Source organism: Eschrichtius robustus, chromosome 8, assembly GCF_028021215.1.
Source record: "Eschrichtius robustus isolate mEscRob2 chromosome 8, mEscRob2.pri, whole genome shotgun sequence".
NCBI classification, from domain to species: domain Eukaryota; kingdom Metazoa; phylum Chordata; class Mammalia; order Artiodactyla; family Eschrichtiidae; genus Eschrichtius; species Eschrichtius robustus.
Genome location: NC_090831.1, coordinates 78572033 through 78596698, shown reverse-complemented (window position 1 = coordinate 78596698; position 24666 = coordinate 78572033). Strand labels below are relative to the sequence as shown.

Here is a 24666-nt window from a genome sequence, read left to right as displayed (position 1 = left end):
GCTACTTAGACGCTGCTTCGTCCAAGAATCCTTTTCTGCTGCTTTCTCCACACCTGCCACTCTGGATTCAGTGACCTGTCCACCTCTTCCACTCGTATCATACTTATTGTCAAGGCCTAGGTTGTGGTCCTTCTGAATCTCTGGCTCCTTGCAGTGCCTGATGCTGCAAAGAGTGAAGGAGTTGGCAGTGCCTTCAGGGGGGCTGTGCATCTGTGTAGAGGAAGAGTGGTGCTGGGGTCTTGGGCTCCCAAAATATGGTTGGGGGCCCCACAGGGCTCTTGGCAGGATGTGAGGCTGTGTTAATGGTCATGGTCCTTGTCCTTGGGGAGCCTTCGCTGGGGGCCAGTTCACGCTTATCCACCTCGGTGCCTGGTGCCTAGGGTGGAGCGAGCCAGGGGCCTTCTGGATGACTAGGAGTGGGGGTGGGTCATCGGGTGAGTAAATGAAAGCTTGTTTTCTTTGTCTTTAGACAGCCGTCCTGTCTTTATGGATGTCATTCGTGTCCACAGCAGGTGAAAATACGTGCTAATACCCATGCCTTTCACATGTCATGCAAGTACTAGGCTCAGCCACATTCTCATTCCATAGCCTGTACACAAATTATTAAATAGAAGCATAAAGCGAACCCTCCTTCTTTTTAAAAAATTTTTATTGAAGTATGGTTGATTTACAATGTTGTGTTAGTTTCTGGTGTACAGCAAAGTGATTCAGTTATACATATATCTACTCTTTTAGATTCTTTTCCCATACAGGTCATTACAGAGTACTGAGTAGAGTTCCCTGTGCTATATACAGTAGGTCCTTATTAGCTGTCTATTTTATATATAGTAGTGTGTATATGTCAATGCCTATTTCCCAATTTATCCCTCCCCCCTTCCCCCGTTAACCATAAGATTGTTTTCTACATCTGTAACTCTATTTCAGTTTTGTAAATAAGTTCATTTGTACCATCTTTCTAGATTCCACATATAAGCAATATCATACAATATTTGTTCTTCTCTGACTTACTTCACTCAGTATGACAATCTCTAGGTCCATCCATGTTGCTGCAAATGGTATTGTTTCATTATTTTTTATGGCTGAGTTATATTGCATTGTATATATGTACCACATCTTCTTTATCCATTCCTCTGTTGATGGGCATTTAGGTTGCTTTCACATCTTGGCTATTGTAAATAGTGCTGCAGTGAACATTGGAGTGCATGTATTCTTTTGATTTATGGTTTTCTCTGGGTGTATGCCCAGAAGTGGGATTGCTGGATCATATGGTAGTTCTATTTTTAGTTTCTAAGGAACATCCATACTGTTCTCCATAGTGGCTGTACCAATTTACATTCCCACCAACTGTGCAAGAGGGTTCCCTTTTCTCCATACCCTCTCCAGCATTTATTGTTTGTAGATTTTTTGATGATGGCCATTCTGACCAGTGTGAGGTGATGCCTCATTGTAGTTTTGACCTGCATTTCTCTAATAATTAGCAGTATTGAGCATCTTTTCATGTGTTATTTGGCCATCTGTCTGTCTTCTTTGGAGAAATGTCTATTTAATTCTTCTGCCTATTTTTTTGATCGGATTGTTTGTTTTGTTGTTGAGTTGTATGAGCTGTTTGTGTATTTTGGAGATTAATCCCTTGTTGGTCGCTTCGTTTGCAAATATTTTCTCCCATCCTGGCGTTGTCTTTTCCTTTTGTTTATGGTTTCCTTTGCTGTGCAAAAGCTTTTGAGTTTAATTAGGTGCCATTTGTTTTTTTTTTTTATTTTCATTACTGTAGGAAGTGGGTCAGGAGGAGAACCCTCATTCTTGAGTTCACACAGTTTTTACTTAGCAAGGACACACTGTTGCATTTTTACCTACAACTTAGTTACCTTAGTTGGGTCCTCAAATATGGAAGTATTTAAGGGGCATTTCTTTTTATAATTTTTAAAAACTTTTTATTATGGAAAATTACACACATGTTCAGAAGTACAGATAGTAATATAATGAAACCCATGTACCTACCATTCAGCTTCAATAACTAGGGCAATTCATGTTTCATCTATAACTTTCCTGCCTCTCTCCACTCCTACTCAATTGTTTTGAAGCAAATTGTAGGCATTATATTATTTTGTCTATAAATATTGAAATATCTCTAAAAGATAAGGCTTTAAAAAAAAGACTAGTCTCTTCATACAGATTCATATAGAATATATTCTTTTGTGTATGGATTTTCCTCTCAACATGTTTGTAAGGTTTGTTCATATAATTGCAGAAAATAGTTTATTAATGAAGAATAACGGACTCTCCAAGAGCCATGTAACCACTTGTGCACCTAAATATATTGTCAATAATTCTGTATCAGTTCAGTCAAACCAGATTTATCAATCAAATTCCAATTTTCTCAGTTAAATATGGTGGGTTGTTTGTTGGAGTTGGTTTGTTCCAGTCAGGCTAAGGAAATACTTCTGATGTTTGAAAGGTTGCTTCCTGCCTGTTCAAAGAACCTTATGTTAAGAACAACCATTTCTCCTGTATTTGTAGGAAGTGCCTGAGTTTTGGTCAAATAGCATAATGTGTAGGAAGCGGGTGTATAAGGAAGAAGGTGGACATGTCCCCCCCTGCCCTGCTTGATTTAGGTGAAGCCAGGTCTGGGATGTGCCAACAAGGCTGACCCTAATGCCCAGCTTGTCCTTTTCCCCCGCGTTACAGAATTCTGCCTCCTGCAAGGGAAGCACGGGGGCTTCGAGCAGGAGAGGAGAAGTGACTCTGCCTTGCTGGACCTCCTGCCCTTACAAGAGTTTGCGTTCTGGGACATGCCAGATGCTGGGCAAGGGCTGCCTGCCTCGGATGGGCCACTGAGTGTTTTAAAACAAGGTATTGCCAGCAGGCTGGGGCATGGGGTGAGCTGCTGGGTAGTTGAGTGCTGTACCCCAGGAGGTGATGCGCCCTTCAGAAGCGGTGACTCCTTAGTGACTTCATGGAGAACATTTGAGAACAGACAGGATGGTGCCTGAATCAGTTCTAGTTCACTCATCAGGACTCAGCTTGGTCAGATCTTAGGGAACTTCAGGTCTTGGATGGCCTGTTTTAAGGAAGGGGTAGGAGGCTGAGGAGGGGAAGAGTTAGGGGCCTAACATTTTCTTTCATTTGAACCACAGGAGTCTTGCTGACTATCAAGAAGAGCTAGTCAGCAGCAAGGAGAGAGAACCCAAGTTTTGCATTTGTTTCATTTATTCCAGGCTTCATTGCCAAGACAGGCAACGCTTTGTTGGCGTCGCAAAATGCTCTCTTGGAGGCCCTTATCCACATGGCATGAAGCCATGTGATGCCAAGGCATCCAGCGAGGAGGAGGGGAGTACCTGTGACTTGCCTGCAGCAATTCCTTTCGCTCCCCACAGCATTTTGTGTTTTTTTAAAAAGTTTTTTGTAGGGGGTAGGGCAGGAATTAGTAGGAGTGCAGTATATAGTAGAAGAGGAGATGGGCAAGGAAAAAGAGAAACGAATAATTAAGAGCTTAGTAAAAAAGAGCTAGGAGCAGCTCAGAATATCTCTGGCTTGGAGGGTAAGAGGAGAGACTCATCAGTGGGGCTTCAACGAGTCCCAAACCAGAAGACAGATGCTTTTGTAGCAAAAGTATCAGTGTTGACAGAATTGGCAGTGAAGGCCCAATCTTAAGGCTTTCCCATCTAATGCAGGGCTGCAGGCCCCCTCACGGTAATTGGGTGTGATTTTCAGCTGCCACTTAAGTGACGTCAATGTCACGGGTTAGAATCACATCAGCAGTGGTGCTACAGCCTTGAACTGCACTACAGGGAAGTGACGAGACAGGCTGAGCTTTCTTATCATTTCCTTACCCACCGGTCCACCCTGTAAGTTGGTCATTCTAGTCAGCCTGGCATGGAGTGGGGAGGCTGGGTAGTTCAGGCAGGAGTAGGGTGGGCACCCGCCTCTGTGCCCTTGGACCCTAGACCAGCCAGGACAGCCCTTCTCTCCAGGCTAGGGCTGGCGAGGAACTAATTGTGTTTATAGAGCAGTTTCTGAGTGTAACTGTTGTCTGGCATCTGACATCAGCGGAGGGTGCATTTATGTATTGGTCTGCGTCCCTATATATGAAAGCTTTGGTTTACCAAATCTTGTTTTAAAATTCCCACTGGGCTTAAATTACTAGAAACTTTTGGCTATCTTAAAATGAAAACGGAAGATTTTAAGGGGAGAGGCTCAAGCATCCTGAAGAGGACGTTAGTAATCCAGTTGGGATTCTAACCCATTCTCCAGGACGGGTGAAGAAGAATGGAGAAAGTGGAATATCTGTGTTTGCCCAATGAAAATTGTGCCAGCCCCTTGAAAAGCATGCATTTTAATATTAAAGGATACAAAATCTGTAGTGTATTAGAAAGATATGAAAAAGAATGTATTTTGGAATTTGCATGATGACTCTGAAGCTCTGTAAAAGTCCTGATGTTTAGTATTCAGCCTTGATAATTTAATCATTCTAAATGACTTTTCCAGAAAATAATTGATTAGACTTAATGTTTAGTGAGTCAGCAGGAAAATACAGTCTGAAACAAAACTTGGCTTCCCTCTTTTCGTCTCTTTCTGTCTCCCCTCCCTCTCTTCCCTTCCCTCCTTCTTTCTTCCTTTAGTAGTTTGGTTAGTGAAAAACATGCAGGGTGGTATTTAACGCGTCCTTTATTTCTGAGTTCCAAGACTGACTGTGCAGCTGGAAGTGTTTATGAAAGAACAGAGGACAATTAGCTATAAAAAGCAAGAGTTACTGGTCCTCGTTCTGAGATAAGTCACGAGACTGGGTATGTTCTGCTGCTTTCACAGCCACTCTGTTCTTGGAGAGGAATTTCCATCCCTTTGTGGAGCTGCCAGAGCAGCAACAGAGAGCTCTGAACGACGTCCTCCAGGCGGTCCTGTTTGATGAAGAATTACTCTTGGTTCTGGAGCAAGTGGTAAGACCGGAGACATCTCAAAGTAGTGTCTCCGCATGGTTTTCTGGAGATGTGGACGGGCTAGATCTCTTGGTATAAGGCTTTGAGCTGGGATAAAATGGTGTTTAAAATTTCCCCACCTCCTTTTAACCCTAAAGCTTCTTTTTATTCTTACTCTCAGGTCCTTAGTTTTCTAACTGCAGAAAGGTAGTCGATGTGACGAATAGAAGGGTGTATTAGTTTCCTCGGGCTGCTGTAACAAATGACCACAAACTCCAATTTACTCTCTTACAGTTCTGGAGGCCACAAGTCTAAAGTCAAGGTGTCATTAGGGCCATGCTTCCCCACAGGCTCTAGGAGAGAATCCTTTTTTGCCTCCTCCAGCTTCTGGTGGCTCCTGGCATTCCTTGGCTTGTGGCCACGTTGCTCAAATCTCTACTCTGTCTTTACATGGCCATCTCCTTTCCTGTCTCTTAAAGGACACCCACCATTAGATTCAGGGCCCACCCCAATCTAGGATGATCTCGAGATCCCTACCTAAATTACATCTGCAAGGAAGCCAAATAAGGTCTCATTCTGAAGCTCCAGGTGGACCTATATTTGGGGGACCACTCTCCATCTCACTACAAGGGTTGTGTGTCATGGGGCAGAGGCCTGTGTTGTGCCCAGCTTGGCCTGTGGCTTCACTAGATCCGTCTCTTTTCTCTTCCCCGCCCCCCCATCTCTCCCCACAGTGTGAGGACATAGTCAGCAGCCTGTCACCCTCATTGGCGGTGCTGGGGAAGCTGAAGCCTTCACAGCAGCGGGACCTCGTGGCCTTCCTGCGGCTAGTCGGGTACAGTGTGCAGGGCGAGTGTCCAGGCCCAGAGGATGTGGTCCACAACCAGAAACTCCTTTCTACGGCCTACTTCTTGGTCAGTGCGCTAGCAGGTATGGAAAAAAAAAGGGGAAGAAATGCTGTTGCCTTGAAATTACTTTGCTTACTTTGTGGACGATGTGGTACATAAGGTTCCCTCCCCTTCAAGCAGTGCAGGGATGATAGGCAGTGGAAGACTGAGGAAGTTGACAGGATTGCCGTGAAGTCACGGACTTGAGTATGAAGGAGGCCTGTCTGCTGCCAGCCTCGTCCACTCCCTTGGAGAGAGGACTTCCCTTTCCGCCCCCAGGGAGGGCTGTCTGTGGGCACACTCCCTCACCAACACAGGAAACCAGTTTCCCCAGACACAGCCAGCGATTCACACTTGCTGCCTGGCAGTGCTGAGTGGCAGTGGCTTTCATTTGGCTACGGCTCTCCCCCACAGTGTTTCGTTCCTCCTGAGCCTCTTGTTCCTCTTTGCAAACTTATGGCTCTACCCCAAGTGCAGCATTGTGGCCATTAGGGCAGGGAGGCTGCAGAGAGCATCCCAATGCACTAGGTTGCTGGGCCCAGCAGCTCCACAACTTCCACACGCATCCTGGCCATCCAATTATTATTGAGCAGTGCACCCCGCCCTGACACTTCTTTGCCAACTCCCATCCAGAACGCACCTTGCCAGAGGGTCTGTGGTGCCAGAAGGTGGTCATCCTGTATGAGGAAGCTGGGCTTTCACTTCCTTCTCAGAAAGGCAAGACCTGGCAAGGCAGCCCACTCTTAGTCCCCACAACTTCCCTTCAAGGTGACGTCAGTCAGGGCGCTGAGCTCCTGATACATTCAGAGTTCCTCCCCAGCACCACATGGGAACAAAGGCCCAGGAATCTCCAGTTTTTAAATAATTAATCAGAGCAAATGCCTCTCCCAGCTCCATATGCCAATGAACGTACGCTCTATGCCTTATTCCAAGTCATGGGTAAACATTTTGACTGGGATAGGACATAAGACAGAGCCCTGTGGAACTCCCCTAGAGACCTTTTTCCAGTGTTAATTGGTATATCAGAGAGTTTAATTACAGGCATTCTATCAGGAGCTAATCTACAGGCCAGAGTTCTCTAGCTTGCGAGAAGCCCTTTCTTCACATACCCTATTACTTATTGAAATATTTTAATAACAATAGGCTGGACCAATGATGTCAAATATGTAACACATGGCCAACATTGTGAATGCACCACAGTCCCCTTTTTCCCGAGCCTGGACACAGCCTCAAATTCTCTGCAGCCTTGCACACAGGCAGCCGCTTGGGGTTGACACATAACATGAGACTTACCTGCTGTGTCAGAGCTGGAAGCTCAGGGATAGTGAAATCTTTAAGTGCAGCTGAAAATATCTGCAGCCTATTTCTAAACCAGCGGTGCTCTTCTGCATCTCTCTGAACTGAGATCTCATTTATGTGTCAGTCACTGTGGAGGTCGGATTGGTGTGAGCTCTTTCACTAATGCTCTTGTTTATTCTTGGCCCTTCTGAGTTGACCTTTTCCTCCTACAACAGTCTTCTCTTCTCAGAATCTGGGAAAGGTGCTAGAACAGAAAATGGCCCCTTTTTGAGGCCTGTTTCCAGCTTTCTAAATAATAACACTAGTTTTTTCTATAGCACTTACTTTTTTTAAAAAAAAATTGAGATATAATTGACATATATATATACATTATACATTAATTTCAGGTGTACAACAAAATGATTCGATATTTGTATATATGTCTCATTAACCATGTATGCATCACCATACATAGTTAAAAGTTTTCATCACAAGAAAAATAAACTTTATAAGATTTACTCTTAGCAACTCTCAAATATACAATACAGTATTATTAACTCTAGTCACCATCCTGCACACTACATACCCATGACTTACTTTATAGCTGGAAGTTTGTACTTTTTAACCGTCTTCACCCATTTTACCCACCCGTATACATTTTACACCCCCCCCCCCACACACCCCAATCTGCTCTATGAGCCTTTTTTTATTTTAAGACTCCGCATATAAGTGAGATCATACGTTGTCTTTCTCTGTCTGACTTATCTCACTTAGCATAATGCCCTCAAGGTCCATCCATGGTGTCACAAATGGCAAGATTTCTCTTTTTACTGATTAATGATATTCCTCTGTGTGTGTACCACATCTTCTTTATCCGTTCATCCATTGGTGGACACTTAGGTTGCTTCCATATCTTAGCTTTTGTAAGTAATGCTGCAATGAACATGGGGGTGTATCTTTTCAAGTCAGTGTTTTCGTTTTCTTTGGATAAATACCTAAGAGTGGAATTGCTGGATTGTATAGTAGTAAGACTTTTAATTTTTTGAGTAGCCTTAAAAAATTCTCACCAACAGTGCACAAGGGTTCCCTTTTTTCACATCCTTGCCAACACTTGTTATTTCCTGTCTTTTTTTTTTTTTTAATTTTATTTATTTATTTATTTATTTTTGGCTGTGTTGGGTCTTCGTTTCTGTGCGACGGCTTTCTCCAGCTGTGGCGAGCGGGGGCCACTCTTCATCGCGGTGCGCGGGCCTCTCACTGCCTCGGCCTCTCCCGTTGCGGAGCACAGGCTCCAGACGCGCAGGCTCAGTAGTTGTGGCTCACAGGCTTAGTTGCTCCGCGGCATATGGGATCTTCCCAGACCAGGGCTCGAACCCGTGTCCCCTGCATTGGCAGGCAGATCCTTAACCACTGCGCCACCAGGGAAGCCCTCCTGTCTTTTTGATAATAGCCATTCTAACAGATGTGAGGTCATACCTCAGTGTGGTTTTGATTTTAATTTCCCTGATGATGAGTGATGTTGAGTACCTTTTCATGTACCTATTGGCCATCTGTATGTCTTCTTTGGAAAATTGTCTATTCAGATGTTCTGCCCATTTTTTAAATTTTTAAAATTTATTTATTTTTGGCTGTGTTGGGTCTTCATTGCTGCGCACGGGCTTTCTCTAGCTGTGGCGAGCGGGCTTCTCATTGCAGTAGTTTTTCTTGTTGTGGAGCACAGGCTCTAGGGTGTGCGGGCTTCAGTAGTTGTGGCACATGGGCTCAGTAGTTGTGGCTCGCGGGCTCTAGAGCGCAGGCTCTGTAGTTGTGGCGCACGGGCTTAGCTGCTCCGTGGCATGTGGGATCTTCCTGGCCCAGGGCTCGAACCCGTGTCCCCTGCACTGGCAGGCAGATTCTTAACCACTGTGCTGCCAGGGAAGCCCCTTATGCCCATTTTTAAATTGGATTTCTTTTTGCTATTGAGTTGTTGTATGAGATTTTTATATGTTTTGGATATTAACCCCTTATCAGATATATGATTTGCAAATATTTCTTTCCCCATCAATAGGCTGCCTTTTCATTTTGTTGATGATTTCCTTTGCTGTGCAGAAGATTTTTAGTTTGATGTAGTCTCACTTGTTTATTTTTGCTTTTGTTGCCTTTGCCTTTGGCGTGAAATCCAAAAAATCATTGCCAAGACTGATGTCAAGGAGCTTACTGCCTATGTTTTCTTCTAATTTTATGGTTTCAGATCTTATGTTTAAATCTTTGATTCATTTTGAGTTAGTTTTTCTGTATGGTGTAAGATAGTGGTCCAGTTTTCCCAGCACCATTTATCGAAGAGACTGTTCTTTCTCCATTGTATATTCTTGGCTCCCTTGTTGTAAATTAATTGACCATACATGCATGGGATTATTTCTGGGCTCTCTATTCTGTTCCACTAATCAATGTATCTGTTTTTATGCCAATACAATACTATTTCGATTAATGTAGCTTTATAAATATAATTTGAAATCAGGGCGTGTGATATCTCCAGCTTTGTTCTTCTTTCTCAAGATTGCTTTGGCTCTTCAGGATCTTTTATAGTTTTAAACAAATTTTATAATTGTTTGTTCTATTTCTGTGAAAAATGCCATTGGAATTCTGATAGGGGTTGCACTGAATCTGTAGCTTGGGTAGTATGAACATTGTAGCAGTATTCTCCCAATTCATGAACACGAAATATCTTTCCATTTATTTGTGTCTTCTTCAATTTCTTTCATCAGTGTCTTACAGTTTTCAGTGTACAGGTCTTTTACCTCCATGGTTAAATTTCTTCCAAGGTATTTTATTCTTTTTGATGCAGTTGTAAATCGGATTGTTTTCTTAATTTCCTTTTCTGATAGTTTGTTATTACTGTATAGAAATGCAACAGATTTTTGTATATTGATTTTGATACTGCAACTTTACTGACTTTATTCGTGCTAACATTTTTTTGTTTAGGGGTTTTTCTATATATAATATCATGTCATGTGCAAACAGGGACAGCTTTATGTCTTCCTCTCCGATTTGGATGCCTTTTGTTTCCTCTTCTTGCTTAACTGCTCTGGCCAGGACTTCCAATACTATGTTGAATAAAAGTGGTGAGTGGGCTTCCTTGTCTTGTTTCTGACCTTAGAGGAAAAGCTTTCAATTTTTCACCACTGAGTATGATGTTAGCTGTGGACTTGTCATATCTGACCTTTATTATGTTGAGATATGTTCCCTCTTTACCCACTTTGTTGAGAGTTTTTATCATAAATGGATGATGAGTTTTGTCAAGTGCTTTTTCTGTGTCTATTGAGATGATCATATGATTTTTTAAAAAAATTTTTATTTATTTATTTATTTATGGCTGTGTTGGGTCTTCGTTTCTGTGCGAGGGCTTTCTCTAGTTGCGGCAAGCGGGGGCCACTCTTCATCGCGGTGCGCGGGCCTCTCACTGTCGCGGCCTCTCTCGTTGCGGAGCACAGGCTCCAGACGCGCAGGCTCAGCAATTGTGGCTCACGGGCCTAGTCGCTCCGCGGCAATGTGGGATCTTCCCAGACCAGGGCTCGAACCCGTGTCCCCTGCATTGGCAGGCAGATTCTCAACCACTGTGCCACCAGGGAAGCCCGATCATATGATTTTTATCCTTCCTTTTGTTAATATGGTGTATCACATTGATTTGCAGATGTTGAACTGTCCTTGCATCTCTGGACTAAAATCCCATTTGATCATGATGTATGATCATTTTAATGTATTGTTGAATTTGGTTTGCTAATATTTTGTTGAGGATTTTTGCATCTACGTTCATCAGGGATGTTGGTCTGTAATTTTCTTTTCTTGTGGTGTCCTTGTCTGATTTTGGTATCAGGGTAATGCTGGCCTCATAAAATAAGTTTGGAAGTGTTCCTTCCTCTTATTTTTTGGAAGAATTTGAGAAGGATTGGTTTCAGTTCTTTAAATGTATGCAGAATTCACCAGTGAAGCCATCCTGGTCCTTGACTTGACTTTTGTTTGTTGGGAGATTTTTGATTACTGATTCAATCTACTTAGAAAATCCGAAAAGACTGATTACTACTATTTCTTCCTGATTCAGTCCTGGTGGATTGTATGCTTCTAGGAATTTATTAATTTCTTCTAGGTTGTCCAATGTTTTGGTATATAATTATTCATAGTACCCTCTTACAGTCTCTTGTATTTCTGGGGTATCAGTTGTAACATCTCCACTTTCATTTCTGATTTAAAAAAAAAATTTTTTTTAACATCTTTATTGGAGTATAATTGCTTTACAATGTTGTGTTAGTTTCTGCTGTATAACAAAGTGAATCAGCTATACGTACACATATATCCCCATATCCCCTCCCTCTTGCATCTCCCTCCCACCCCCTCCATCCCACCCCTCTAGGTGGTCACAAAGCACTGAGCTGATCTTCCCATGTGATGCAGCTGCTTCCCACTAGCTGTCTATTTTACATTCTTTTTTTTCTTGGCAAGTCTAGCTAAAGGTTTGTTAGTTTTCTGTGTCTTTTCAAAGAACCAGCTATTAGTTTCATTGATTTTTTTTCTTTTATCAGTCTGCATTTCATTTAATTTCCACTCTGATCTTTATGATTTCCTTCCTTCTACTAACTCTGGGTTTCATTTGTTCTGTTTTTTTGAGGTATAAAGTTAGGTTGTTTGAGATTTTTCTTGTTTCCTGAGGTATCCATTTATTGCTGTGAGCTTTCCTCTTAGAACTGGCTTTGCTACATCCCATACATCTTGATATGTTGCATTTCCATTTTCATTTGTCTAAAGGTACTTTTGATTTTTCTATTGATTTCTTCTTTGACATATTGTTCAGTAGCACATTGTTTAATCTCCACATATTTTGACTTTTCCAGTTTTCTCCTTGTAATTGATTTCTAGTTTTATACCATTGTGGTTGGGAAAAATGCTTGATATGATTTCAGTCTTCTTAAATTTATTAAGACTTGTTTTGTGGCCTATAAAATATGACCTATCCTGGAGAATGTTCCATGTGTGCTTGAGAAGAATGTATACTCTTTTCCTTTTGGATGGAATGTGCTCCATATATCTGTTAAACCCATCTGATCTAATGTGTCATTTAAGGCCCCTATTTCTTATTGGTTTTCTCTCTGGATGATCTATCCATTGATGAAAGTGGAGTATTAAAGTCCCCTACTGTTATTGTGTTGCTGTCTATTTCTCTTTTTAGGTCTGTTATATTTTCTTTATATATTTAGGTGCTCCTATGTTGGGTGCATAAATATTTAGAAGTGTTATTATATCCTCTTGTTGGATTGACCCCTTTATCATTATGTAATGCCCTTCTTTGTCTCTTATTACAGTCTTAATTTTAAGTCTATTTACTGCTGATACAAAGAGAGCCTGTATAACCCCAGCTTTCTTTTGGTTTCTATTTGCATGGAATATGTTTCCATCCCTTCATTTTCAGTCTGTGTATGTCCTTACATCTGAAATGAGTCTCCTGTAGGCAGCATAATGGTGTTTTTAAAAAAAAATTTATCCATTCAGCCACTCTTATCTTTTGACTGGAGAACTTAGTCCAATTACATTTAAAGTTATTATTGATAGATATGTACTTATTGCCACTTTATTAATTACTTTGTGGCTCTTTGGTAGTTCTTTGTTCCTTTCTTCTCTTGCTCTCCTCCTTTGTGATTTGATGATTTTCTGTAGTGGAATGCTTAGATTGCTTTCTCTTTACTCTTTTGTGTATCTGCTAATAGGTTTTTAATTTGTGGTTACCATGAGGATTACATACCAACTTAAAATAGACGGTTATAAATACCTGTTGGTGACAACTTAAGTTTGAACGCATTCTAAGGCTCTACTTTTTTTACTCTCCCCCTCCTGCCATTTTATGGTTTTGATGTCACAAATTATATCTTTTTATCTTGCATATCCCTTAACAAATTATTGTAGTTATAGTTATTTTTTTTTGTTTTTACTACTTTTGTCTTTTAATCTCGTACTAGTTTTGTAAGTGATTAATCTACCCTTACAATATTATTCTGAATTTTACTATATATTTACCTTTACCAGTGAGATTTATATTTTCATATGTTTTCCTGTTACTAATTAGTACTCTTTCATTTCAGCTTAAACAAGTTCCTTTTACATTTCTTGTAAGGCTCGTCTAGTGGTGATGAATTCCTTCAGCTTTTGCTTGTCTGGAAAATTCTCTCCCCTTCAATTCTGAATGACAACTTTGTCAGGTAGTCTTGGTTGCAAGTTTTTTTCGTTTGGTACTTTCACTATATTATACAACTCCCTTCTAGGCTGCAAGGTTTCTGCTGAAAAATCTAATCTGCTGATAGCCATGTGGGGGGTGGGGGGCGTTCCCCTGTGTGTAACAAGTTGTTTTTCTCTTGCTGCTTTTAAGGTTCTCTCCTTGTCTTTAATTTTTGACATTTTAATGTGTTGTGGTGTGGGTCTCTTTGGGTTCCTCTTCTTTGGAACTCCAGTCTGGGTTTCCTGGGTCTGAGTGTCTGTTTCCTTCCCCAGGTTAGGGAAGTTTTCAGCCCCTTTCTTCTTCTTCTGGGATCCCTATAGTGCAAATGTTGGTCTGCTTGATGTTGTAGCATAGTTTCTTAAGCTGTGTTCACTTTTTTTTTTTCACCTTTTTTTTTTTCTTTTTGCTGCTCTTATTGGGTGAGTTCCATTGCCTTGTCTTTGAGTTCAATGATCGTTTCTTCTGCTTCATCTAGTCTGTGGTTGAACCCCTCTAGTGTCTGTTTTGGTTCATTTGTTGTATTCTTCATCTCTTTGACTTCTATTTGGTACCTTACTATATTTTCTCTTTCTTTGTTGAAGTTCTCACTGTGTTCATCCATTCTTCTCCCAAGCTTATTAAGCATTTTTATGATCATATTTTGAACTCTTTAGCAGGCAAATAAATCACTTATATGCTTTTCATTCAGGAACTTTTCTGAGCTTTTATCTTGTTCCTCTGTTTGGAACATATTTCTCTGTTTCTTCATTTTCCTTGACACTGTGTGTTTGTTTCCATGCAGAAGGTAAAATAGTCTCCTCTCACGTGAGAGAGTGGTCTCATGTAAGAGAGGACCTTATTCAACCTCACCCTAGCTCTTTGTTGTCTCTCAAACCTTTGTGATTGTCCAAGCAGCCTGTTTTTAGTGGCTCCCAATAGTTGAGAGTTTGTCGACACCTGTCAGCGCCCCAAAGAGGATCTCAGTCAGCATCTAGATTTAGGCTGATTAGGAGCCAGACCTTCAGGCAGCAGCTTTTAAAGTATACAAGTATATACAGACCACAAGCGTAAATCCTGCTAGCCAGTAGAGCCAGGTGACTTGGAAGTGTCACCTGGGTGGCAGTCACAGAAATCACAAGCCAGACGATTGTATAAGCTCCTTTCCAGGAGATAGCAGCAACCTGGAATGAGGCAGATGGAGAGCACAAAGGTAGCATCCATTGGCCTCTGTTCTGAGAGCAGACCCCTAGATGTATGTCAAACCAGAAACTTGCCCCTCAGGCCAAGCAAGTGGGCCTCTTTCACAGAAGGACTAGGGGTGTGTTTCAGTTTGCTGTCTGACAGTGCCCTGGGGGTGGTAGCTGGCCAAGAACTGGCTGATTGTTAAAGTCCCGAGGGACCCAGGAATGCAAGCCCTGCTGGCCACGAGAGCCAGACGATCAAGGGGTGTTTCCTGGGTGGCAGCCACAAAAACAAGGGCACCAGAGGTGTGTCATAGCTCTCCTCTGGGAAATACTGGTGCTTTGAAGTGTGGCAGAAGGAGGGTGCAAAGATGGTGTCTGATGGCCTCGGTCCCCAGAGTACACCAGCAGGTCCCTAGGTGTGTGTTAAACTAGATGCCTACCCCCAGGCCGATGCTTTATGATAACAAATAAGCCTCTTTCATAGACAGTTTTCAAACAGCTGCTTCTGTGCTGGGTCCTGGGGGTGGCTAAGTCCACGTACAAGCCCTTTAAGAATGATTTCTCAGTTCACTATAGGCTCGTGGGTCTTGTGGATGTGAGCCCCACTGGTTTTCAAAGCCAGATTTTGGGGGGCTCATCTGTCTGGGTGGTCTTAGAAGTCAGGGTGGGGTTCAAATCCTTCACCACAGGGAGAAGCCCGGGTTTTGAGTTCCCTCCTGATTGTGGGTCACTGCACCAGGGGTATGGGGTTTACAGGGAGACTGTGGCTCAGCCTCTCCTACCTGCTGCCATGGGGTTTTTTTTCCTTGTTCACCTGATGTATGGGAGTCGCTCAGGTAGTTTGGGGTTTCTTCAGAGGAAACTGTTCCATATGTCGCTGTAGATTCAGTTTGTCCATGGAAGGAGGTGAGTTCCGGATCTTCCTACGGTGCCATCTTGAACCTCCCTCCTCCTGTTTGTTTAAAGCACTTCAGTCTCAGCATCTAGCCTATCTCCTGGAACACTTCCCCTACCATTTTGTGACCTTAAGCATGAACTTCCCAGGTTTCATTTGTAAAATAGTTAGAATATGAAAGATCAAAAGAAATCATTTCAATTCCAGAAACGCTGAAGAAGCCTCTACTGTGTTTCAGGCACTGCTAGATGCTGAGGTAGGAGAAAATCATCATCCCCACCCTCAAGGGAACTAGAGTCAAGCAGTGAAATTAGGTGGTAAGTGCTGTAAAGTAGAGCTGTGTCCCTAGCACCATGCTCAAGGTAGTGAATGACCATTGAGTAACATGGAAGTAAAGTATTTCCAAGAATAAGGGATGATGATGATGATTACGTGGGCCTCGGGAGTCCCCTTAGAAGTGAGGAATGGAAACATGAACAGGTGAGATGACTTGTGACGGTAGCTCAGCCAGGACATCATGTCCCAGGGGACTTTGTCCCTGCCCTTCACAGCCCTGTGGATCTTTCCACAAGGCCCCATATATTTACCATCTTCATCTTCCTGATTTGGGAGCAGGGCCTCCTTGAGGATCTGTTGAAAACTGTGGGGACTCTCTGGAGACAAAAGCACATTTAAATGCAATTTAGCAGGTTCTCTGGCAGGCTCAGGCCTCGGGGCTGCCCCATCCCCCTAGCGGCCTTGTGCTCTTGGGAGAAGGCCGTGTTTCATTGTGCTCTGTTGGGCCACAGCCTCAGCGACACACTGCCATTTATAAATAAGGCTGCTAATTAATGCAGGAGATGGAGGGGTTCATGAGTGTTCCCTGTGCCAGATGATGGAGCAGACGATTCTTTTCTCTTTTGCCTTTTCAGTGCAAAGGTTGTATCCCAAGGGATTGGGTCTTTTTAGCAACTGCATCTGTTCTACCTTGGGAGGTATTTAAAACTGGTTTTGACTAACACTGATCTGGATTTCCTTTTCCTGGGGCTTGGCAGGACCCTTCTGGGACAGCCCCCAGCCTTATACAGCTCTGTGCCAATGCTCTCTGCCACTGGTGCCCTTGTGTTGAGCTAGCCGTGGGCCAGGGGGCCCTGCACAGTCCTGGGCTCAGGAGGTCTGCTGTGCCACCCCTTGACTAGACCACATTACATCTTTCTCCCCCAAATGATTAGTGACCTAGGTATAACCCTTTATAGTTTACATAGTTCTCTGACATAGGCAGAAAAAAAGAAAATCTATAGTACCCAAATGAGGAAACGTGCTGTGAGAGGTATACCCAAGGTCGCTCCCAAATATTTAGTGGCGCTCAAACATAGCTTTTCTGTCACCAAACCCCAGGTTCTTTCTACTTTTCCATGCTTATTCACTTTTCCCTGAGTCTGTACCGTTCTTTCTGATTGGCAAATTGCATGTAAGAAATATCCTCTGGTGAACACAGAGCTGGTTACCTGGTCCCTACATCTATTTTCTAAAAGGCCGTTGCTGCCGGTTTAGCCCCATTCATTCATTTATTCTACAATTACTGAGCTTATCCTCTGCCCGCCTGGTAGAGGATATATAAATTAGGTACAGCTCAGGGGCTGGCTCTGTTTCCATGGGTGCTTTTTGACGGTGACTGATTTTTTTTTTTTTTTCTTTCTCCTGCAGAAATGCCAGATAATGCAGCAGTTCTGCTGGGCACTTGTTGTAAGCTCCAGATTATTCCTACACTGTGCCACCTGGTAAGAACCTCCCAAGAGAGGACCTGTGGATGGGCAGGAACAGGGAAATGATGAGGAGATGGACACCTAACAGCTGATAAAACTCGCTAGGCTTTCTCATCCACAACAGCCCTTCAAAATAGGTCAAAACCGGTATTATTAATCTCTCTCTTTTTTACACCCTGCCCACATCACACACCCCATAGGAAGACTAAGGCTCAGAGGAAAAGGAGTTATTTGAAGAACTTGCTAGCAGGGCTAGGACTCAAACCTTATATTTATACTCCAAATCTCATGATTTTTGCATTTTTTGGAGAGAATTTTGGCCAAGGCTTGGTGCAGTGTTGAAGGGAAGGGGCCTGACACCACATTATTTGCAATGGCAGTTCTGTGGCTGGACCAGTTTGATTCAGCTCTGCATCAAATTCAACAGGGAGGTATTCAAGAGGACTGCTTTGTCTCAGGAAGACATTTCATTTTCTCCTAGGAATATCATTAGCTTCATGCCCTCAGGAAATGCCATGGCAAGAGCAAGAGTTAGGTAATGATGAGCTTAGCCCTGAAAGTCAAGGTTAAGCTTTTCCTTTTTAAATTACAAATTGGGTCATCAATAGAAGGAACCATCAGTAGGCTGGGGCAGCTCCTCTGTTGTAGCTTCTGCAGGTGTTGCTCAGCCTAGGGCAGAGAAGCAGAGGATACCCGGCTATGTTATTTTGAGGCCTGGTTACTAAAGGCTGAGGCCAGCATGCTATGTAGACCCAAAGGATCAAAGCTCAGAGCTCTGCTCCCAGATCTGGGAAGCAGGTATCGGGGTAGACTGCCTAGATAGGACCCTGCAGTTTGTTATGCATCTACTCTGGGAACTTTGAGCACTGTGGTTAGTGCCTTTGGTACTTCTTGGTGTAGCAAAGAAGTTTACGTGGGACTCGGGAGTCACCTGAGAAGTGAGGAATGGAAACATGAACAGGTGAGATGACTTGTGACGGTAGCTCAGCCAGGACATCGTGTCCCAGGGGACTTTGTCCCTGCCCTTCACAGCCCTGTGGATCTTTCCACAAGGCCCCATATATTTACCATCTTCATCTTCCTGATTTGGGAGCAGGGCCAGAGACTGCAGAGGGCTTCATTCCAGAGACTGCAGTAAGGCTTCATTCCAAGGGGCAGTTTAGATGTCATTCACAACCGAAAGCAGATTCTACCTGTGCAGAGGAATGCTGTGTTCTTGTACTTTGACCACAAAAACTGAACTACTTGAAAATGAGCCAGCATGCCACTGTGGTGCGGCCAGCTGAGGGTAAAGGCTGATGGCGCAGTTTGGTTATGGAAACAATACGTATCATTATCTAATTGTCTGCAACGACAGTAACTCTGCTTTCTAGCTTAGCTCCCTTTTGCAGCAGCTAAGTATTTAGCATTTCCCAAGTCAGCCCTCACCATGTGTTTACAAAGTCATCAACTGCATTCAGGAAGTATATAAAAAAAGAAAATACTGCCGAGACTGCATTAGCTAACTAACTCCCTCTCCCAACCAGCTCACACTTAGTTGTCATCTTCCCTGCAGGTCTGCTCTAGGATTTGATCTTTGGGTTGCTTCCAAGTTCTGCTCTGTTGGTGTTCTGGGAGTAGCCATTAGGACGCACTTGGAGTCCCAGCACAGCTGGTATTCTACCTTGGTGCAAAACTACCCACCCATAGAGTCATCTGTTTGCCTTGGTGGGCTGCTCAACATAAAGAAGTAATGTTTCTTTATGTGAAGACACTCAGGAAGGTCTTTAATCTCGCCTAGAGCTCATAACAACGTTTGTTAGGACCGCAAGGCTCCTGCTTCCTGAAGGAATTTGGGTATCTTATGTTTCCTATAGGTATTTATTTAGAGCAGGGTACAAAAATCTCCTTGCATGCCTGTCTTGTCTTGTCTGGTGGCCAGAGTAACTTTGAGAGGCTTGCTGAAGGGCTTTTGAAAGAACAGCGTCAGATACACTAACAAACACATTTGCAAACTGGTGAAAGAGCTGGTGAGAAAGTGAGTTAGAATCATCTGGAGGGAATGTTAATTTCACACCCCACCCTCTTTGGGTGACTGTAATCTCTCTTATACCAAGAAGTGCCTCTGGGCACTTGGGGTTGGCAGATGTTCAGAGAAGAAGGCAGGATGTTGCTGGGTGCTTCTCCACCAGACCCAGGACACAGCCCTCTGTGCTGCACCAGTGGAGCTCATTCTTAAACCACCGGATGTGGTGCTCATGCTTAAAGAAGCAGGCCAGATCCACTCCCTAAAGCATCATCTACAGCTTACAGTCTAGGCCACGTGGTAACGGGAAACCTGTGGTTACACTGTGTGAGTTGCATTGGGTGAATCTACAAGGTGTAGATGTGTAAGGCTGATTTTGATAACAGACACACAAGTTCCTTTATATGCAAATGAGTGCTGCCCTTCAGCCCCTGGGGCAAGTTGCTTATTACTTTTAGTAAGAAAGATTATCAGTGCTCAGAACATGTTTGGAATTCTTTTGGATTCCCTTCAGATTCAGTTAAAATTCATGCATACCTTATAAGGCTTCATTTTTTATTTTAAATTTTATGCTCTACATTATTAATCTGATCTGGTTCTGAGTGCCTGTTTAAAATTCCAATCTACTGGCAAATTTGTAATTACTAAAGATTAAAAACAACTGTGTCAGAGGCCCTGCTCAAGACCCTAAAAGCAAAGTTTCACATGTTCTGAGCAGTTGCAATTAGAGCAGTGTTTGATGTGACCTCTCTGAAGAACTAACGTTCAACTGAGGGTCAATGTTCTAGGCAGGGTATAAGGTAAGCATGACGGACCAGGTCCCTGCTCTCCTGGGCAGCTTAGGTTTTAATAAACAGAGTAAACAGGGAATGTCAGGAAGATAATTTCAGAAACAGCAAGCATATGAAGACAAATAATGTAATAGTGGCTGGGATAAGGGGGTAGCGAGTGGCTCGATGGAGAGAGGATTAGGAAAGGCCCTTCTGACGTGGCATTTCAACCAACAGCTGAGAGATGAGAAGGAAGGTTCTGTGGGGAGCTCTGGAGGAAGGATGTCGCAGGTGGAAGGAAGAGCAAGGGCAGAGGTTCTTAAGGCAAGAAGCATCACTAAATAAACCATGGTACCTACCTTTGAGGAGTTCATGCAAACATGTAAGACATTCTAATAGGTGAATTAAAATAAAAAAACCAAACCTTACATACTGTGTGTATAAGAAAGTTATATTCTGACCTTTCTAATCTACTGGAGTTAGTGGATCCAGTAGAAGATAGATAGAGTTCAGAGAGTAGGGATTTGGTCAGAGGACTCCAGGTGAAGTGGAGGTCCTGGCCTGGGCCAAATATATCCTGTTACAGCTTAAGAGTTTTCCCTGCTCTATTTGGGGAATGTAAACAACTTAATTTTTCTCCCATAATTAGCTAGAAGTGCTAACATTATTATCCAATGATATGGATTTTTCTATAACCTTTTTTGGTGGATTTGTTTACATGTGTCATTTCAGCTCCATGCTCTGTCTGATGATGGTGTGTCTGATCTTGAAGACCCAGTCTTGGCTCCACTGCAAGATACAGAAAGGTTTGGGATCGTGCAGCGTCTGTTTGCCTCAGCTGACATTAACCTGGAGAGACTGCAACCTTCTGTGAAAGCTGCCACCCGGAAGGACCCTAACGTTTTCCCACTGGTTCTTTATATAAGCCTGAATGGACTCTGTGCTTTGGGCAGAGCACAGTAACAGTGTCCTATGTGGATTACAGGTACACCTTGTTTTATTGCACTTTGCAGATAGTGCACTTTTTTTTTTTTGGACAAATTGAAGGTCTGTGACAACCCTGAGTCGAGCAAGTCTATCGGTGCCATTTTTCCAACAGCATTTGCTCACTGTGTCTCTGTGTCACATTTTGGTAATTCTCCCAGTACTTCAGACTTTTTCATTATTATTATATTTGTCATGGTGATCTGTGATCTTTGATGATACTACTGCAAAAAGATTACAACTCGGCTCAGATGATGGTTAGCATTTTTTAGCAATAAAGTATTTTTAAATTAAGGTATATACATTGTTTAGACATAATGCTATTGTACACGTAATAGACTATAAGATAGTATAAACATAAGTTTTATATGCACTGGAAAACCAACAAATTTGTGTGACTCGCTTTATTGCAGTGGTCTGCAACCAAGTCCACAGTATCTCTGAGGTCTGCCTGTACGTGTTATCAGCCAAGCCTGGGTATTTTTCAGCATCATTAAGATACTGCCTTTGGGGCTTAGATCACCACGTTAAAGGTTGATCTAGGAGATGAATTTACTGAACAGTTTAATAAGTGGTGACTTTTTGCATATGAATCGCCTCAAATTTAGCCACCAGGTACTCTGTGTACAGTGTGTTTTTCACAGGAGGGCCTCTTGTGCTGGTAACCCGGTGTCCGAGTTAGACCCCAGCACATAAAGAGCTGGAGGAGGGTTGAGAATTGTAAGTCAGAGTACATTCAGACCTTTTCTCTGCAGAAAAATGGGTCCATCTAGTTCCCACTTCCTGTTAAACAAAAATAGATGAGGCTGATGCTTTGATCCAAAAATTTGTGAATGCTGTGGGGAGGAATTTCTCTTCATAGAAGGCTCCGTTTTGAATGTGCTGTATGCTATGCATTGATTGATTGAAAAATGAACTGTAAATGCCACTAGAGTAGAGTACAGAGGTTATTGTTTAGCAGAAGACTCTAACAGCAGGACACTGTTCCTTAGGGTCAAGCTCTATCCATTTTGACTTTGCTGTGCTTTGATGAATGTACTGATCCTATGTCTAGAGCAATGTGTGGATTTCCCATGCATTCTGGCTGTTTAATTTGTAAAATACTACATTTGTATCAAAGGAAACTTTGAATTGTGTATATTTTTCTTCTTCTTTATTCTGCTTTCATATCCTTCTATTAATAGCCAGGACTGTCTCTTGAGTGCTCCTGATGCCATTGCTAATATCCACTGGGGCTCTGAAGCCACTTCTGCTTTCCCTTAGCAGGAAGTTGCTGAGACCTACTGCTAGAATGTCTGTCTGTCTTTAGGAGCAGGAGGGCAAGCAGTTGTTAGAAACATGCTGTGTTACTCAGTACCTGTTTTTTACCTCAGCATCACCTACTTATTCCCTTTCTTTCTGCACTTGAGATTTTAATGAATGTTTAATAAGGAAGAAATGAAGAAAAATAACCCTTTCATTCATGACCTCTATTAAAATGAGACAAAATTATGCAAATACTTATGATATATAAGAAAAAAAGGACACAGAGTGGTGGCAACAACGTAGAAAATAAGCACCTTATTCACAAATTGGAAAGGAACATGCAAAAGTCAAGTCAAGATAGTTGTGTTAAGATGGTGGTACTATACATGCCTCTTGTCTGGTTTTCTGAAATAAAGTAAGTGTAAAGAACATACTACAGACAGAATGTGTGATATGAATCTACTTGTGTGAAAAACAGATATACATGTATCACAATGCATGGGAACCCTCATTTAAGAGTTCACTAGAAACAGGAAAGGATTTAGAGGTTGGGGCAAGAGGCACTGGGGGTAGTGGTTCACCCTTCTATTCCTGTTAGAATTTTGTATGTCTTAAAAATAACAACAACAAAAAACCCAAAACATCAAAAACTAAAGATAGGCTTAAGACAGAAAGAAAAGATGCCATCATCCAAGCAAGTGCTGGAAGTTTGGGTTACATCAAACAGCAACTAAGGCAATCTGTCTGTTTCCACAACTGTCCTAAGACTGGCCAGTTATCCTGCTGGACTGTGTTTTAGACATTAGCTACTGAAAAAGATATAGCCAGAAGCAGCCACATTGCACAGGGAGATCAGCTCAGTGCTTTGTGTCCACCTAGAGAGGTGGGATAGGGAGGGTAGGAGGGAGACGCAAGAGGGAGGGGATATGGGGATATATATGTATACGTATAGCTGATTCACTTTGTTATAAAGCAGAAACTAACACAACATTGTAAAGCAATTAATTATACTCCAATAAAGATGTTTAAAAAAAAAAAAGATATAGCCTTATGCTGCTACAGCAGACCCCCATTGGGATCTGGTGGGTGAGGTAGTAAGTAGTGCTGGACTCCAGTGAGGGGGAGATTGGGCCTTCAAAAGGTTCTTCTAACTAACTAGTTTCCTCATCATTAAATATTATTAATTTTAAATGTATGTTTATTTATTGCTTGAGATCCAGAACCATACTTCTTTTAATAATTAGATTTGGAAACAAGTTCTAGTATCCCAGAATACGTAGAAAACAGTAAATACAGTAGTGTTTCCTAGAACAGAACAACCACCTTAACTCTGATATTTCCACAACCACTTCTGTCTCATAAACGGATACAGGAAGAAATGCTGACATGATTGATTAGCTGGTGTGGTGTGGCCCGATAATGGCCCCTAAAATGTGTTCATGACCTAATAAATCCCTAGAACCTGGCAAACGGAGACTTTACAGGTGTTTTTAGGTTGTGGACCTTGAGATGGACAGATTATTCTGGATTATCTGGGTGGAGCCTTAAAAGAAAGAAGGCAGGAGGGTCAGTGAGAAAGGGATTTGGCCAAAGAAAATGCAGGAAAGATGAGGCATGAGAAGAATTCAGTGCTGTCACTGGCTCTCAAGACAGAGGGGGCCAGGTCAAGGACAAGAGAGCAGTCGGTCAGACAGCCAGCAAGGAAGTGGGGACTTTGGTTCTACAACTGCATGGAACTGGAGTCCACCAACAACATGCAAGAGCCTGGACGCAGATTCTCCTCCAGACCTGCAGGTAAGAGCCAGGGCAGGGCCTGGGAGACAACTTCACTTTAGCCTGGTGAGACTTGTGTTGGACTTCAGACCTACAGAACTGAGATAGTAAGTTTGTATTTTAAGCTTGCTAAATTTGTGGTAATTTGTTACTGCAGTGATAGAAAACTGACAGGTAGTATAAGACAGAAGAATGAACCACACACAGTTGGACCCTTGAACAACATGAGTTTGAACTGCACAGGTCCACTTATATGGGGATTTTTTTCAATAGATACTACAGTACTATACAATCCACGGATGCCCAACCATGCATACCAAGGGATGACTTTACGTAAAACCTATTTTTTTTGGAATATAGGTGAAACACTCTTTCACATAAAGCGTAACAGTATTTTCTTGGAGCAGTCCCCCAAGGCCAAAGAAATAAAAGCAAACATAAGCAAATGGGACCGAGTTAAACTTAAAAGCTTTTGCACAGCAAATGAAACCATCGACAAAACAAAAAGGCAGCCTATGGAATGGGAGAAAATATTTGCAAATGAGGCTGCCAACAAGGGGTTAATATCCAAACTATACAAACAGCTCATACAACTCAATCATAGAAAAAAAATCCAATCAAAAAATGGACAGAAGACTTGAATAGATATTTTCCCAAAGAAGACATAGGGATGGCCCACAGGCACATGAAAAGATGCTCAACACTGCTAATTATTAGAAAAATGCAAATCAAACCCACAATGAAGTATCACCTCAGACTGGTCAGAA

At 42.5% G+C, this 24666-nt stretch overlaps 1 protein-coding gene across 2 annotated transcripts in view; it reads left to right on the top strand.

The window, feature by feature from the left end:
* GSDME (gasdermin E) overlaps positions 1–22916 on the top strand; it is a 76486-nt gene extending 53570 nt beyond the window's left edge. The window contains exons 6-10 of one of the 2 annotated variants that reach the window (XM_068550010.1): positions 2686–2850; positions 4807–4934; positions 5648–5843; positions 17064–17137; positions 20630–22916. In XM_068550010.1, coding sequence (XP_068406111.1) covers positions 2686–2850; positions 4807–4934; positions 5648–5843; positions 17064–17137; positions 20630–20860 — 794 coding nt within the window. In that variant the 3' untranslated portion in view covers positions 20861–22916. The remainder of the gene's footprint in view (positions 1–2685; positions 2851–4806; positions 4935–5647; positions 5844–17063; positions 17138–20629) is intronic. The other variant, XM_068550011.1, reaches the window with a different exon arrangement.
* Positions 22917–24666: the final 1750 nt, after the last annotated feature.